At 41.3% G+C, this 17,668-nt stretch overlaps 2 protein-coding genes across 2 annotated transcripts; both read left to right on the top strand.

The window, feature by feature from the left end:
* Positions 1-262: 262 nt before the first annotated feature.
* Positions 263-7,871, top strand: LOC115577801 (E3 ubiquitin-protein ligase znrf2-like). Its single transcript, XM_030410687.1, has 4 exons — positions 263-1,058; positions 2,671-2,766; positions 6,131-6,236; positions 6,992-7,871. Exons 1-4 carry the CDS (start codon positions 734-736, stop codon positions 7,047-7,049), a joined length of 585 nt encoding a protein of 194 aa, XP_030266547.1. The 5' UTR covers positions 263-733; the 3' UTR covers positions 7,050-7,871.
* A 1,162-nt stretch (positions 7,872-9,033) lies between these two features.
* txnl4a (thioredoxin-like 4A) lies at positions 9,034-11,441 on the top strand. The gene is made up of 4 exons (XM_030410693.1): positions 9,034-9,209; positions 9,428-9,606; positions 10,629-10,732; positions 10,916-11,441. The coding sequence occupies exons 2-4, from the start codon at positions 9,454-9,456 to the stop codon at positions 11,085-11,087; spliced, it is 429 nt and encodes a 142-aa protein (XP_030266553.1). The 5' UTR covers positions 9,034-9,209; positions 9,428-9,453; the 3' UTR covers positions 11,088-11,441.
* The last annotated feature ends 6,227 nt before the right edge of the window (positions 11,442-17,668 follow it).

Here is a 17,668-nt window from a genome sequence, read left to right as displayed (position 1 = left end):
CCCCTCTCCCCATGAGGTGTAAATAGTCAAATAAAAACACAAGTATGGTACAGGTTCCCCCCAAAATGGACTCAGGAACAGTTTGTGTACAATCACGTAATTACTTTCCATCCTGCAGTGGCTACAGAGTGACCCAGCAAAGTCAGGATGTGGTTCAATGGGTTCAATGGCAAACAACGACAGTTATGAGCGCAAGTTTGTTGCTTTTATTTTGAAGGCGAACCTATCCTGTCCGGGTGAACTTTGGGCAGTTTGACGGAGCTGCCTCACAGGGGGGAGGAGGGCAATCCCTGCTTTTATTTTTCTTTCCAGACGGCTAGAGTTGAGCTCAAAAACAAACTTGAACCAGGTGGGCCGTCGGTCAACTCTTGCGCGAATGTCCTCGTCTGATGTGAAGGAACTGAAGGCTTAAGACTGGAGAGACCTGATCTGCCTTATTTTTCCATTGTTGAAAAAAAAAAAAAAACAGAAAAGGGAAGGGCTCTGCCAAGAAAGAAAAAACACGACCATTTGGAAATTAAGTTATGCGTCAGTGAGTGCGCACTTTACGCACAGGGCGCACCATGAAACTTTAAGATGTTGGATCAGCTCGCCTGTATTGTTGCTCGCGTGTCAGGCTTCATTTCCTTTGTTTGTGTCAGTTCCTCAGAACTCACTGTGACCATGTGTCGTGGCTAAAAAAAAAAAACTTTAAAGCGCACGCAGAACCTGAGGAGGTAAGCAGTGAGACATCATGGGGGCCAAACAGAGCAGCCCGGTATTTGATGGTAGAACTCGAGCTTATTCCAGCTCCGATCTCCCGTCTGGAAACTCCAGCGGAGGGGAGAGGGTTGCGGGGTTCAGGTACACCAACGGACCCGATGGCCCCCGGATCAGGTACACGGGTGGAGGGCCGACCAGCTCCGGGCTCAGTATACCAGCCGGCGGCAGGTCCGGGTCACGCGTACTCAATCAGAGCCTGGATGGCACGGATGGTGACGAGGGCGAGCTGCCTCCTGAGGCCCACAGGTTGCTGATTGGGTCCCTGCCGGCCCACCTGTCCCCTCACCTGCTGGGAGGTAAGACTGCGCCCGAGTTATCACTTCAGAAAACACATGACACATGCGTATTGGTAGTGTGATAATACCTGACTTAAGTCTTGATGCTTTCACATCTCCAGATTTCCTTAATGTTCCTGAAGTACACAGTGTCTTTGTTCTCAGCAGGCTGGTGAGAGGTGACACACTGGTGCTGTTTTAATCAACCTCTATTGTTCTGAGTACACTGTGTGTTTCACTCTCTCACCCAGGGGCCATTTTGTGATCTCATATGTCATAACTGCAATATCTCTGCTCTCAACACTGTGTTTGTGTACTCAGACTGAGTCTAGTTCAAGTACAGTAGGACACCATATGCTCATGATACCCCTACATGATGTCGTCGGACATATACATTACAGTTGCTGTCAAAGATGATTAGTATTTTTCCATTTGACATGTGATACCCGGCACATAAGGTGGTGGTGATGATGACTAGGACCTTTGTGCAGCACGTCTGCTCTTTTTTTCACAGCCACAGGTGGTTCTACTGTACCGCCGCCTGTCTTGTTTTGCCTCTCCTCTGTCTTGCAAAACTGGCTTGTTTTTCACTCTGAAGGAAGAGTGCATTATGTAGGTCAGCAGATAAGAGCTTCCTGCTGGTTACACATTGCCTGACACACACACACATGCACACACACACACACACACATATGCACACGAACTTCCTGGATCCGTAAATCTAGCTTCTTCTTAACTGGTTTCAGAAATGAAATTGGACTCAAACTAATATGATATTACTATTATGGAGCGCTCAGGAAAATAAAAGCCCTAAAAAAAAAAAAAACAAAAAAAAAAAAAAAGATCTGGCATTTTATAGTGTTTCGTGAATCTTTATTGCTGCTGGACTTGGAAATGAGACATTAAACAATTTCCTCATCTGGCCTGACACGGTCATAAAAATATGGCTGAATTCTGATCAGCCATCCTTCTATTTACGGGCAAGGGCAATTTCCTATATGAGGAAGTATAATCATTAATAACCACGTCGACAACCTTTGCTCATAAGATCCGTGTAATGATGATTCTGCAGGCCGACACTGTGTCTAAGGACTTGTCCCATTTCTTCCCCTCCCTAAAAACACATGACACAACCATAAGGTTTTACACCAGACACAGAGATAATTATTAATGATGCATTTGTCGCCATTTCCTTGCCAGCAGTGTTATAATGTTAAACAGGTGGTTAGCTTATCTCGGGTCAAGCAGAATTAATGGCCTATTAATCTTTGAGTGGCTGACGAGACGTGCAAGGAGGCTGTTTGTAAGTGGGTCGAATTATGGATTAATAAATGACTTATTTAATTCATAATTCATTATGCAGCATAAACATGAAGCGGTCTCGGGTTAACGATGTGTTCGCAGTGGGTTTGTAATGAGCAATGATTAGGCAGGCAGATTATAACTGATTGTTTACTGCAGACAGAGAGTTAGCAAGTGCATGCGGGTGTGAGGTTACGTGTGACCGTGTGAGGTCAAACTCATGCCAGCGGTCCCACGCCCTATTCTGTGTACATATCAATAAAACGTTATGAGAGAGACGTTGGCACATCTGGGTCCTCATTTTCTTATCTCTCTGTTTTTGTCCTCCCAGGCCTCCACTGTCCTCTTTGCTCCAAGTTTATGGCATCGGATGAAATAGAGAAGCACCTGCTCAAGTGTTTCAGCAAAATGCGCCTCACCTACAACAGTAAGACATCAGGGGAGGGAGATTGTTGAACTTGAAAGACTTGGCATCAGTCTGTGGCAACAGCTACCGTAGATATCTGTCAGTACTCAGTATGACTCACAAAAGAAGACGTGAAACTGAACTGAGACTGTGCTGGTGGGTAAGACTGAATCTTATACGTAAAGGGTAACTCCACCAATTCGACAAATTTGCCCAAATTGTTTGTGTTCATATGTCCTTGGGAATACTTCTGCTTATGTGAAAAAAGTCATATTAAAAGCCTTTTGTGTCTCCAGAAGAAGATGCATGTAATCTGTCAAATTAACTCCACTGATGTCACTCAGTGGCTAAGTTGGATTCTGGGTAATGTAGGCACTATGTTTTATGTAATATGTCCACTGGTTTAGCATTGCACACCTTTATAGTTGTTAATGATAACAGTCAGCCACTTGGAGTCGCATTTAATTTCCGCCGTGCTATCTAGCAAATGTTAAGGTTGCTATCACTAGCTAATGTTTGGGTTGATTATGCTAGCTAGCTAGCGTTTCCTTAATAGTTTTTTCATGGAAAATTGATATCACTCTGCACCTTTCTACAAGCTTGGTCGCATATTAAAAAAATAAATATTTGTCTACATAAAAATGTTATCAATACGACCTTCAACACTGTTTGGATTTATTATGGACAAATTAAAATAAACTAAATATTAGAATCGACACAGCAGAACCTGAGATATCGCCTTCTGATCGCCTACATTACCCACAATGCAATGTTGCCAATGAGTGACATCATTCGAGGCCATTTATCAGATAACATGCAGCTTCCTCTGGTGCCACAGAGGGCTTTACACTACTTTTTCCACAGATGAATGAGTACTCCCTAAGACTTCTCTAATGTGCAAAACCAGCGGAATTACGCTGTATATTAAAGTAACATTACCAAAATGTGAAAAAGGTTCTACTGCAAGTTCAAGTCCTCTGTAAAAGTACTCCCTCCAGAAGGGAGCTCCTCAGTTTTATCCTCAAATATCACCGTGGTTGCCAATTTCTTTTGTCTTGTGACCCTTTAAAACAGCGTCTACTCGCAACCCTTCATCGCAGTGATGCTTCCCTGATTTGAAAGGCTTTTGGGGCCCTGAAAAAGTAAAAGCATCCAGTATTACACTGCAAACTGACAACATTTAGAATTTTATGTAACAGATATTTGTTTTATTTTCTTATTTTTTTCCATGCAAACATCTTGTGATACTGTAGGACCCTTTGAAGCCCCATGTTGGAACCACTGAAATATTGTTTTGTATTATTACACTTGATGGTGCAAGTGGTTATGTGTTAGTTACATAGTTTGATCATTTACAGAGCATCATATTTAACTAGAGAATCGTTGGCTTTTCAAATAAAATCTTAATCTACAGGGTAAATATTAACTATAACTGCCAAATAAATGTAATGGAGTTAAAGTATAAAGTAGCATAGGAAGTAATCAAGTACAAGAACCCCTAAATTAGACATAAACGCTTCACAACACCAACTTAATAACATCCCAGCACTGCTTCTGTCTCCTTCCTCAATACAAATATAATGCCGTTTTTGTTTCTGCACCTGGAAGATGAAAAGGATTACACTGAATAAATGTGTTAAGTCTTGCATGAAATTATTCTGAGACAGATTAAGAACTCATTATCACAGAAATGCACCTGCACCAGGGGGTCGTACAGTACAGTGCAGTGCAGCCTGAGGGCATCAAAGCAAATACAGCTCAAAGTAACATGGCTGCACATTTGTACATAGTGCAGACTGCGTGATTGGTGTGCACAGGCCTACATGTGCACACACAGGAAAGGCAAACACATGCTGCCTGTAGACATACAGTTGTCATTGCACGCACCTTCTGCAGACTCCCAGGCTTGACGCAAACCAGAACAGATCGCTCCTCATCTTTAATAGTTGCAACACGTGCACGCTCAGTTTTCAGCTGGCACACAGCCACGGTGGAGTGCATGTCGCTGATAAATATATATACAGCACTTAGTGCGCAGCGTGTCTTAGCTTATCACAGACGTACTCGTTTAAAACTTTTAAAATCATCACTTAACTCCAGGTCATGCAAATAGTTTCCATTTTAATGACTGTCTTACCTCTTCTGCAGGATTATTTTTTATATACAAGCATGAAAAACAAAGGGGCTCAGTTGCTCCCTAGCCTCAGGTATTGACACTGGGACCTGTCTCAGCTCGATGTGCAGGTAAACGTGTGTCATGAGAGATGTGTCTCAAACATGTGCCTCATCAGACACTTAAAGGGATGTTCTGGTGTAAATTTAATCCATGGTGTTAACACACCGTGAAACTGTGTTAGACTCCCTCTCGAGATATCAAGTTAGCAGACCGCTAATTTACGGAGTTTTATCAACCTCAGAAACGACCGCACGACAACAATACACTGCAGTAAACGGATCCAAATATAAACTGCCACCAAAAAGCCACAAATAATGCTCAGAACAGCACCAAACTTCAGCAACAGTACAAATAGGGTCTCAGCACATAGTCCGGGGCATCTAACCTCCGCTAGCTTAGCTGGATTTCTATTGGGAAGCTAAAAACAGATTTCAACTCTCCTCCATCAGCTTCCGGGTCGGGGAAGTCCCGACGCGACGATTACCGAGTGCGGTTAGAAATGCTCAATTCCGTTCTTTTCCCTGTCCGCTCTCGATAATAACTGTTATAAACTGGCAGGTAAGACACATATGAATTTTGATTGCTTTTCCATGGAGTCATAATCATACATTTTCATCCATGAGCCGCGGAACTCTACTGCACTCGGTAATCGACTCGTCGGGACTTCCCGTCAACAGGAAGCTGCTGCAGAAGAGTGGTAAATTTAGTCAGCTTTTCAGTAGAAATCCAGCTAAGCTAGCAGAGTTTTAATGCCCCGGACTATGTGCTGAGACCCTATTTGTACTGTTGCTGAAGTTTGGTGCTGTTCTGAGCATTATTTGTGGCTTTTTGGTGGCGGTTTATATTTGGATCCGTTTACTGCAGTGTATTGTTGTCGTGCGGTCGTTTCTGAGGTTGATAAAACTCCGTAAATTAGCGGTCTGCTAACTTGATCTCTCGAGAGGGAGTCTAACACAGTTTCACAGTGTGTTAGACCATGGATTAAATTTACACCGGAATATCCCTTTAATAAAACAGATTATCAGTCTTCAAACACTGTCTAGGAATACCAGTTCTCGATTTGGTGCAGTTGACAGCAGGTACTCAGGTACCAAAGGTTAAACAGATGGTTAAGCAGGATTCAATGACTGAACTAAATGTCTGATGTGTGATTTGGTGTGTGAAGCGGCTCTTTTCTCAGTTCGCCCCTGTCCGTATTGTTTTTCTCAGAGGACATCCTGTCCAAAGACTCGGGGGAATGTGCCATCTGTTTAGAGGAGCTGGAGCAGGGAGACACCATCGCCAGGCTGCCCTGCCTCTGCATCTACCATAAAGGGTAACTAACACACACACATGCATACGGAACATTCTCGACTTCCAGAGGCAAACTCAAATGCATTTTCAAAGATTGATGCATTCTGATAAATGTTTTGAAGAGAACAGTTTGACGGCTTATTTACTGTCTTGGCAAGAGTAGAGGAGACTGGGGGCAATCGTAACAGGGGGCATCTGAAATTGCTTCAAGCTGCCAAGATTTTAAACTTTAGACTTCAAGAGATTAGATTCTCTTTGATGGATGTTAAATTGTTTGAACTATATTGATATTGTCGGGAGTTTATTGTGGTCCTAGGAATTTATATGAAGGTGTTACGTGTGTTGTTGCAATTTCACCTGCATGTGGGGGCAGATGTAACATTTGACTTCTCCTGTTTCAATCGATATTGTCACTCTAACACTGATGATGATGATAACTGGGTCAATTAGTGAAAGAAACACACGCATTTCCATTCCCTGATTTTATAAGGAGGAAAAAAATAAGAAACCCCAATGAATCGGTCTAAATTGAGCACAACTTGTTCTATAAAGTTCTATATTGGGTATGTTATAGCATACATTATCTTAGCAGGTGGCTGATTAACACCGTACATGCAAAAATTAGACAGTGTTATGAAAAATATGCTTTCTTTACATCATTAAAAAATATATAAACACATTGAAATGTTTCTTGTTATTAATAGAGCTAAATGTGATTCAGTGATTCTACTTGCCTCAAACATTAGTCAAAACTTCTCCCCCCTCGTCCTGTTTCAGGTGTATAGACGAGTGGTTTGAAGTGAATCGCTCGTGTCCGGAGCATCCCGCGGACTAGGAGCTGCAGGGGTACAGTTTCGGTCTACTGTACCTGAACCTCATCCCAACACTGTCTGTTCCAGCAGAACATCAGTGCTCCTCAGGGATTGTAAGACATTATTGTGTACAGGATTTTTTTTCACATTGCCTCATGGAATATTGATGTGCTGTGGATATGTTTCTCTAGACGTCGTGGGATGTTCAAAGAACCACTGGTGGAGTCATTTTGTCTCCAGAAAAATATATGTGAAACTTCTTTATGCCACCTGCTGGCCTAAAGTGGGTTTGTGCAACCTGGAATCTGATCCAAACTGTTTTGCTGAGCAGGGTGTGGTTTCCTAGCCGAGGACTTGTGTAACCAACACGGTGGGAGACTCACCTCTCTTCTCAGCAGAGATTTAAGTGCAGAAAACTGAAGGCTGATGTTGTGAGATGTAACAACAGCCATACAAAATTATATCAGCTTTAAGGGATGATTACAGTGTTGATGCTAGTTAGGAAAATAGATCTTACTTTTGTTGCGAAATTGGCTATCGTTGTTGTTGTTAAACAATCATGTGTCCTAGACCAAATAGTCTAACGTGAAATAGTCTGACTTTGTTAATCACCTGGCCACCCAGAACCACAGTAATGTGATTGTGTAGTTTAGTGTTGGAGTTAAAGATAGGCTCAGACGTATCTGATGATGATTAATGCTCTCTCTGAGGAGTGCCATAATATGCTGCTATGTCATAGACTGGAAAAGTTTCCTATAACCTTTGAACCTTTGTTCATTGTACGTTCTGTTTGTACTGTAATGAATTGCACAACAATAAATGTTTTGTCTTGTCTCTTTACTGCATACGGACCATTTAATATTTCAATGCAAAAGCAAAATTTACCTACTTATCCATATACAATAGGAATAATTCTCATTCTATTTTGTCGTATTATGGCCGGACACAAATGAAAGATGAAAGAGGGAAATTAGGTCATACAAATATGGAAAGCAAACTATATTTTAGTGTGAGTGTGTGAGTGTGTGTAATTTAGACAGTTTGTATATGAAACTTCCTAACAAGGCACAGAAAAATGGCACCATCTATCAAAGTATTCCCACTTTTCCAGTCCAAAAACAAGGCAGCTCATACCAAAAGTTTTACCAGCCAAGAAGAGAAGGGAGTGAAGTGATCTGTCCCTACATGTGGGCATGCTGGGGCATGGATTGAGTGTTCTTTCTGTCGGTTGCAAAATGAACAGTCTGAGGAAATGTAAGCTTTCAGTTCACTTCACATGTTGCAGGGACAGTACCAGTGTATTTCTTTGACTATATATGTTAAAAAACACAGTATTTGTTCTTCCGAGTATAAAATGAGAAAGACTGTCTCTAGAAAAAGGTGGCATTTGAAGGACAACTTTTATCATTTGAAATGTATCATATTTCACATGTCACATTATTGCATGTCCCATCCACATTGAGACCACGCTGGTTAGAGAGGTGTAAAAGAGTGTTCTCTTCAGTGAAGGGGCTCGTTTGGCTTATATGTGTATCATGTCCATTTTGTAAAAGCTGTTACACTGATTGGAGAAATGTTTGAGAAAATGTTCGAGAAAATGTACCTTACATACATCAAAATGAAATCAGTCCACCTTCATACCAACATATCAGCCCAAAAAATGTAAAGATGGTCTTGATTTTGTTGATTTTTGGTTTGATTCTTGTCAAATCAAGAATCTTCTCAGTTCCTTAAAGACTGTTGCCTATATTGGGGCATTAATATATCCAATAACATTCAAGCGATTCATTTTAATTCTCTGTGAATGTTGTGTTCACCTATTTTTTCTCCTTTATATGAATTGATTGATTGATTGATTGATTGGCTAAGAATCTAAATAAATGCATTTTTTAAATTGTTTCAACTGCACCAAAGGCATAGGAAGAGATTTCAAAGAGAGAGGTACGTTGTCATGAAAATAACAACAAAGAGGTGTATCCGAATGACGTAAACAAGCTGCGTCTGCGGTGTCGCTGGTTTGATGATGTCATACGTAAAGCAAAAAAAAAGGACGTCAACGTACCGAAAAGGTACAGAGCAGCAACTAACTGGGTTCTACTTTGTATATTGGATTAAAAAAGCTGCGTTTTTACGACGAGAATCATTTATTGTGATATAAAATACACATCCGCTTGTATTTTAAGGTACGTGGTTACTCACAAGTTATTTTAATTCATATCTTTGAATGTTTCGTTCTGTTCCCTTCCAGACTTTTCCACTGCTAGCTCGCTAGCTAGCAGGCTAAGCCCATGTTCTTACCCAAACTTTAAAGAGAGTCTTGATTTTTCTTGATGTTAAATAAACCTGACATCCAGTGCATCTCAAGTGATGTGAAGCTAAAGTCAAATGTGTCGTTTTCCAGCTCGGGGATCGTCAACTTAAGTCAAGATGTCGTACATGCTACCGCATCTCCACAATGGCTGGCAGGTCGACCAAGCCATCCTGTCTGAGGAGGACCGAGTCCTCGTGATCCGCTTCGGTCACGACTGGGACCCAACATGCATGAAAATGGACGAAGTTCTCTACAGCATCGCTGAGAAGGTTTGAGTATTGTTTGATCCAATCTTTAAACCTTATTTGTTGCCAGATGAGCATTGGTAGCCAACCCTGCTAGATAAACATGCTCAATAGCACCACCTGCTGGTTTGCTGTTCTATTGCACAATAGCTTTAGCGAGATCAGAGAGGACATGGTGCTTGTTAGGAAAACTGAGTTGTCCGCTGGTCTTTACAGGTTAAATAACATGAGAATGACTGCTATTATCAGCCAGTAACTTGGTACCTTTCAGTGGGGATACAAAATAAATATTATATTGACCACAGGTTTAAGTACTCATGTAAGTCAGTTTTTTTAAAAGCTACGTATGCACAGTATCACCATTAGACTGTCTTAACCTAAACTACACCCGCACTATTGAAATTCCACTGGGAGTTACACTTAATTAAGTTAATATCCTCAATTACCTGCTTGGTTTTCCTTAGTCGAGGTAATTGCTGCCATGGCAACTAATTACCCGTTGTTGCATTTATTATTGAATGCTAAATGTTTTATTTGCAAGTGTCACTACACTGGTAAGGCTGTTTAAAAGCTGAGGCATTGGAATTGTTTCTCAATGATTAAAAATATGTATCCAAACTTATTAAATCATGCCCATTTTTTTATACTAAAACATACAAAAGGGAAGGTATTGCAGTCCATTTAGAGTACGTTTAGCGCCCGTTTACATCTTCGATTAATCTTAAATGGAGGTCATCAGACGTCATCTCATGTAAAGAATGAAATGTATCATGTGGATGGGAGTGTTAACTGGCAGGTGCTGTCACTCTCAGATTCCAGCTTGTTAAATCTTCATAATTTCTAGTTTTTTTTTCCCCCGCTTTCGCAGTAAACTGAATGTCTTTTGGTTGTGGACAAAACAAGACATTTGAGGACGTCATCCTGGACATCTTATAGACCAAACAGTTTATCTATTTAAGGAAATGATTGACAAATCGCTGTTAGTTGCAGCCCGACAGCTGCGGTTTAAGCTTTCATTCATTTCCTAACTGCATATGTCCCGACAGGTAAAGAACTTTGCCGTCATTTACCTGGTGGACATCACCGAAGTGCCTGACTTCAACAAGATGTACGAGTTGTACGATCCCTGCACCGTCATGTTCTTCTTCAGGTGAGGAACCCCAGTGTTTGCATTTCAAAATCTCAATGTGAATATTACTTTAATAATGATTGTTGTAATTTTCCTTTAATAACGCTGTTTAAGCACCATCTCATATACAGCCATCCTCTGTGTTACTGTTGAAGAACTGCAGCACTGTGTCGGGACTTTACATTGTCATCTTGTGTTTTTCAGGAACAAACACATCATGATTGATTTGGGCACCGGTAACAACAACAAGATCAACTGGACAATGGAGGACAAGCAGGAGATGATAGACATTGTTGAAACAGTGTACCGAGGGGCCAGAAAAGGAAGAGGTCTGGTGGTGTCTCCAAAGGATTATTCCACAAAATACAGATATTGATTTGTATTTTCTCCTCCAACAGTTGTTTTTTTCCTCCCCTGATATTTTGTGACATAAAACAGAGACTAAACGTTACAGGAGTCAAGGAAAATCTCTTTTTTTCCTTTTTTTTTTTTTTTATCTTTGTTGTTTTTGGCAGAGAAACAGGACAATATTCCTCATTATGGTCATGATTGTGTTACATCGTGCCAATTGTGTTTTTTTTTTTTTTGTGTAAATTAATGTGTTATTCAGTTCCTTCAACAAGTTTTTTTTTTTTCCTTCTGGAAGACCGGTGCTGAAGAACTCAGAAACAGTGTAAAAGTCATCACATTTAAAAGTTTTAATAAACAACGATCAATATTTACATATGAATGTTTCTCACAGTTTGGTTGCTTTTCATGGGAAAAAGGTGTTTACATTACAGGAATTTACTGAAATCTAATTGCTTGACGAGTTAATGGGGGGAGGGGGTGTATGGGACTGACTTACAGCAACAAGATCCATCACGTTGTTGGTCTACTCACTACAGTACAGAGCCAGTATATAGTCACTACTGCTGTCCCTGTTCTAAGTCATGTAGTTCAGATTTGTCACACCTGCATGGTACTACACACCCTGCTGATGATGGATGATGGCTCTTTGTCAGTGATACACCTGGGAGAAGCTCTTTGCCCACAGTGAAGTCAAAGAACACAACTGCTACATAATTTATACAGGTATTTATTTATTTTCAGTAATTTTGGAATTTAAATAAAATATTAATTTATATTTAAATAGATTACCTTCCATGTTCATCTGGAAATAAATCCAGTACTTAAAAAATGATATACGATGTAAATATTTGGTAGCTGTAGAAATGTGATGTTTTCCTTTTATTTATTGGTGAAGAATGTGAAAACTATCAGAAACAAAAAGGTGCATTTCCCTAAACTGTCCATCAGGTGGAGCCAGAGCTGTTTGGCAGTGGTGGTCAGTGACTACTGAAAACACTTCTACACAGTAGAATACAATATTATATAATATATTGTCCTACCAAAGACTTAGATTGTTTATTCAACGATGATTAATGTACTTAAATTGCATTTGTAGAGAGTATACACTCAAAAATTATTTCCCTAACATATTGAAGTATTTTAACTGCATATAGATTTTCCATTTCATTTTATTACCAAAGTTCAGTGTGAAGGGTCGGGTTTAATCCAACGTTTTTACATGTTGAGTCACTGTGTAGTAAATTAACAACTACATGTGAAATGTATTTCATGAGACATTCCAACTTGAAATGCATTAGTATGTACACATTTTTTGATAATAATCACATGTTTATGTAGGAGTATAGCCATAGGTTATAATTGAATACACATATGTTTATGTATAAATGAGCATTTTGGTTTTAATTTAGTCCAAGATATTTCATTGACTCAACATGATAGAAAACTTTGCACTGAATATGACACTTGTATAATAAAATTAAATGGAAAATGACACATGTTTAATATACTTAAAGCTGCTGTACGTTTTATTTGATTATGTTTTATTGTTAAATAGCTTGATTTTCCAACAGTAATAACTTTAAGTTTGGGAGTGTTTGCTCAGTAACTCAGCTCTCTCCTCCGCCTGCCAACATACTCCAGCAAAAAAGTGTATTGGCCGAGTGTGTTCACACGTGTCTGAGCCAAAAACTCTACAGAAGGCTTTAGAGGTGCAATGCATGTAAGAATTGAGAAAATAAATAATTAAACTTGCATTATGTAAGTGTAAAGAAACAACTATGTTGATATTGTGTCAAAGACGTTTATATATTCTATTGGAGAGATATACTGAAGTTAGCATGCTAAGCCGCTAGCCTCGGCCTCTACTTTTATAATAAAACCACTCTGAACTCCAAGTCCAGAACGCTAACTGCACTGCTCACTGAGCTAACTAGCTAAGGGCAGCTACAGTTAGCAGCAGTTAGTGGTTACTTTGGTGATATGCTGCCCCTTGTTTGTTTAGAGAATGAACTCAAGAGGTGACTAATTCTTACATATTGCACTTTCAAAAAAGAAAAGTACCCTGTACGTACAATGAATTAGAAGTAAAATGGGCAGTGAGAGAGTAAATTAAATATTGAGGTGGTCGTATATACAGCACAGCATGTAAATACTGCAAATACACACAGATATATCAACAGTAATTGCCCAGTAATGGTTGGGCATTGTGCAGACACTACGGGGAGACATTCACATAGCTGAGTTAACTGTTTATGAGTGTGATGTCCTTTGGGAGGAAACACTTCTTGTGTCTGCTTGCTTTGGCCCAAATGGTCCTGTAGCGCCTGCCAGAGGGGAGAGACTCGCGCACGTTTTGGCCGAGGTGTGAAGTGTCTGTGATGAGGAGTGGACGTCCACCGAGGGAGCGTTTCCTCCTGACGTAGCTGCTTGTAGTCTGCTAGACTCTGGATCCAACAGCAACATCACTTTTTTAGATACATGCTTTATCAACACCATATACAGTGCCTATAAAAAGTGATGTATGATGTTTTCCTCTTTTATTTCTTTAAAAAAAGGGAATCGTGGTCAATGACAAAATAAAAACTCTCTAAAGTCGAAGTGAAAATAGATTGATAGACAGTAACGCCAATGTAAAAAAGGGGTTGGAGAAGTATTCACCCCCTCCACAGCAGTAAAGAGTAGACGCACCTTTGGCCTCAATCACAACACTGAGTCTTTGTTAAAAGGTCTCTATCAGTCTTGCACATCTTGACGCTGCAATTTTAGCCCATTCTTCTGCAAAACTGCTCAAAGCTCTGTCAGGTTGCACAGGGATCAGGCGTGAACAGCCCTTTTCAAGTCCAGCCTCAAACATTATGTTGGATTGAGGTCTGAGCTTTGACTCGGCCGCTCCGCGACATTCACCTCGCCGACTTTAAACCATTTTTGAGAACCTTTATCTGTATGCTTTGGGTCAACGTCTTGCTGGAAAATAAATCTTCTCCCAAGTCACATGTCTCTTGCACACTGAATCAGATTGTCCTCCAAGATTTCTCGATATTTTGCTGCATTCGTTTTACCCTCGACCTTTACAAGCCTTCCAGGTCCTGCAGCATGATGCTGCCGCCACCACGCTCCACAGTCGGGGATGGTGTGTTTGCGGTGTCTCTCTGCCAAATCTCGTCTAGTTGTGATGGCCAAAATACTACACCATGGTCTCGTCAGACCAAAGAACCTTCTTCTGGAAACAGCCGTTCGAAATGAGTGCTGACACTGAACAAGAGCAGCCAGAGGTCACCTTACTGCTGAACTTAAAATCACTAAAAGACTTAAACCCAACACACTGTTTCTCAAACATCTTGCTTAAAAAATAATGTTGTCACAATATCTCCATATTCAAGATAACCGTAATTTTAAAATCATGAAATACTGATATTCTGTTAATTATACACACGTGATAATAAGGTGTGAATAATCCAGTGAAGATGTTGATGTTTTGTTTATGAGTCCATCTGGTCTTTTCACTAATAAATGTTTCTTTTCTTTTTTTATTTTTTACAGTTATGGTTACAGACTCTGTCCTTCCTACACTCCTAACTAACAGACGCATCTTTCATTTCATTATGTTGCCACTTAATGTTTTTTTTGGGTTTATTTTTTTTAATTTGATGTTGCGACAACACTGTTCTTATGGTCCGGTTAGTGTCAGGCACAGACAAAACATGGTTAGGGTTTGAACAGCATCGTGTTTTGACTTAGAATACATGTTTCTTGATGCCACAAACACGGCCGGAAATAATCCCAAGGTCTCCTTAAAAGTATCAAGTGGTGTCACACTTACAAATGTTGTAAAAAGCAAACAAACAAAAAAAAAACATCTTTAAGTGCTGTCACTGGCTTCACAGCCTAGCTGTGAAAGTCAGGTCATCAACATGTAAAGTATAAGACAGTTTTGTAGAAATACAGAAAACGCGACTCTGCTAGCCAAGCAGGGGTGGTTCTAGGGGGGGGGGGGGGGCAACAGGGGCCAGTGCCCCCGTAACTCTGAGTCTGGACCCCCCTGTGGCCCCCTGACAGGGAGTCTGCATCAATAATACAATGACAGATTTCTTGCACTGATTTTTTACTGAAGGGAAAGGTGGAAATAAAGTGTCTCAGCAGTTTACTACCCAATCAAAGTTGTTGAAATTATAAACATTGTTTGAAGTCCCATTTATCCCTTATCTGAATGAGGGATTTGTCTTTTCCCGGGTTGTATGTGCCCCCTAACAAAAAAGCCGGCCCCAACCCGGCCCCCCTATTAAAACCGGTCTAGAACCGCCACTGTAGCCAAGTCATGAGGTTTTTATCTGTCCACATTATTATTTACACACAACCCAAACTGTAAGAGTCATTTTTCAGACAGTCCTATAGAAGATAACTAAACAGAGTAATTAATACGTGACTCAGTTTTTCCACTGGGTCTTTGGTTTCATCACAGTTTTCATCAACAGCCGCAAACTCTGACTCTCGTTATCCATCAACGAGAGAATGAAAGAAATGCTGCGAGAAATGAAAACGGCAAAGAGAGAAGCGGAGCAAGAAAGCGGAGGGTGAAGGAGCTGGATGAGTCTCATTAATATCGGATAGCTGTCAGCTCCGTCTCTTACAGCTCCTTATAAGCAGACACCACACACTGCAAGGGAGACTGAGTCCAATTTGTCGAGAGATAAATGAGGTGAGAGGGGACAAATTCTGTCTCTCTCTGTCTGTTTCACTTTGTGTGTGTGTGTGTGTGTGGACTAGACACAGACAGGGATCCTCTGCAGAGTAAATGGGCTGACCTCTTCACCCCTCCTGAGTGAGACACGTTGGGTGTCACTTGGGATGAGACCTCCAAACACAGAGCCAGTGTGTGTGTGTGTTGTAGTCTTTTTAGATTCGCTGCACTGTCCATCTCTGGTGTTTAAAACTTCCCTCCATGATGCTCCTATCTGACCACCGTATGGTTGTAAGTGCCCCGGAGAAGGAGAAGACGGGGAAGATGGCTGAACAACAGCTGGCCATCGTAAGGAGGTGAGGGAGCAGAGAGGAGGCGGGAGGCCAATAACTGCTGCGGCTGCTGCAAAAACAAAACACTCCGACCGCGCTTGGCTGCTCTTGAGTAAAACTCACATAATCTCTGAAATATCAACTTTTCAGCAACCAGAAAATGCTGTGTTTTTAGGTTGGGTGCCATTCATTTTTTAAAAAGCGTAACAATATGAAAGCTGGGGCTACGGGGTGACCTCATTGTACTAATGTGTGTGTACACTGGCAGGCACAAGTGTATTTACAGTTCAAAATAAACTGATTCCCTCATCTGTGTGTGTGTGTGGACCATGCAGAGGACCTATGCACCCCCTCCAGGCGTCCCATGTCCTTTCCACTTACATGGACCTACAGTCTGCTGTGCTTTTGTCTTTGTCTGGCCTGTCCCTGCAGGGCCCATGTGCCCCTTTACTATACCACGGCCCTCATATGGAGTGCAGGGGGCCAGAGGCCCGCCTCCATTGGTCCATTATAATTCACATTATCATGCATTGTTGTTCCCTATTACTGTTAATCAGCTCAACCTCGGGGGGAAAGGAGAGGTCTGGACCACTAAGGGTTACTGGGAAACTTCCAGTCTAGACACATATGGAGACATGGCGGGATGTATGGATCACTGTTGCAGGGGGTGGAGTTATTTTTCCGACGGACTGTACAGGGAATATGCACGCTCACTCCGAGAGCGGTGCTCATCCCGGATCTGTTTTCAACTGATAGTGCTTAAATGGATGCGCACAAAGAGGGTGCAGCGGGCACACCATGAGGATCATCTCAGCGCCAAGAGGGAAGACATGCTGGCATCTCTCCACCTTCCTCCTCCCTCCTCCGCTTCTACTCACTGTCCATGTGGGTGCCCAGCAGTGGGGGGAAGGGTGAGGGGCAATTGCCAATTTCTGGGGCACCCCACCCCCCACGCCTGCAGCTTCCCCTGTTGGCGCCGATGCAGACGCACACACATACAAACACACACACAATCATTGTGTTAACCCCTTTCCCAATGTCAGAGCGGGTCATCGCCATGAATGAGTCATGTTTGGAGTTTTTTTGGACGCATGAAGCAGAGAAATCATGCTGCCAAACTTCTTGACTTTAGAGCCCTTGTTAATCTGCAGCGAGCATCTGTCTATGCGTGGCAGGCACAATTCAAATTGTGAACTGAGAACCTGAAGACTTAAAATGATTCAGTTAATCACAAGCCAAGAGGTTTAGATGACAGGCTGCAGATCACAGGATATATATTTTTCACATCGTTGTACCAGTGAAGTGCTTAGTGGTTATAAGATCAAAAGTTGAGTGAATAAGGGAACTAATGTGCATCTCATGGGGGACTATATCATCATGCAAGGACTTTATTTTAAGTAACAATGTATTTCCACTTTAAGTACCCAGAACTTTTAGTCTCAGCAGCGACTTCTCGGGGAGCTGACAGGTTCCTTCCGTCACTGCGGTCTGAGGACCTGCAAAGATCGGGCAAATTTGTTTGCTTACGCATGATTAACGACCTCCTCTGTAACTCCATGTTAATGTGTCCCACAATAAACAAACAAAAATTGGTTT

Source organism: Sparus aurata, chromosome 3 (genome assembly GCF_900880675.1).
Source record: "Sparus aurata chromosome 3, fSpaAur1.1, whole genome shotgun sequence".
Classification (NCBI taxonomy): Eukaryota; Metazoa; Chordata; class Actinopteri; order Spariformes; family Sparidae; genus Sparus; species Sparus aurata.
The sequence above is the reverse complement of the archived record's forward strand: the minus strand, read 5'-3'. Positions and strand labels throughout refer to the sequence as shown.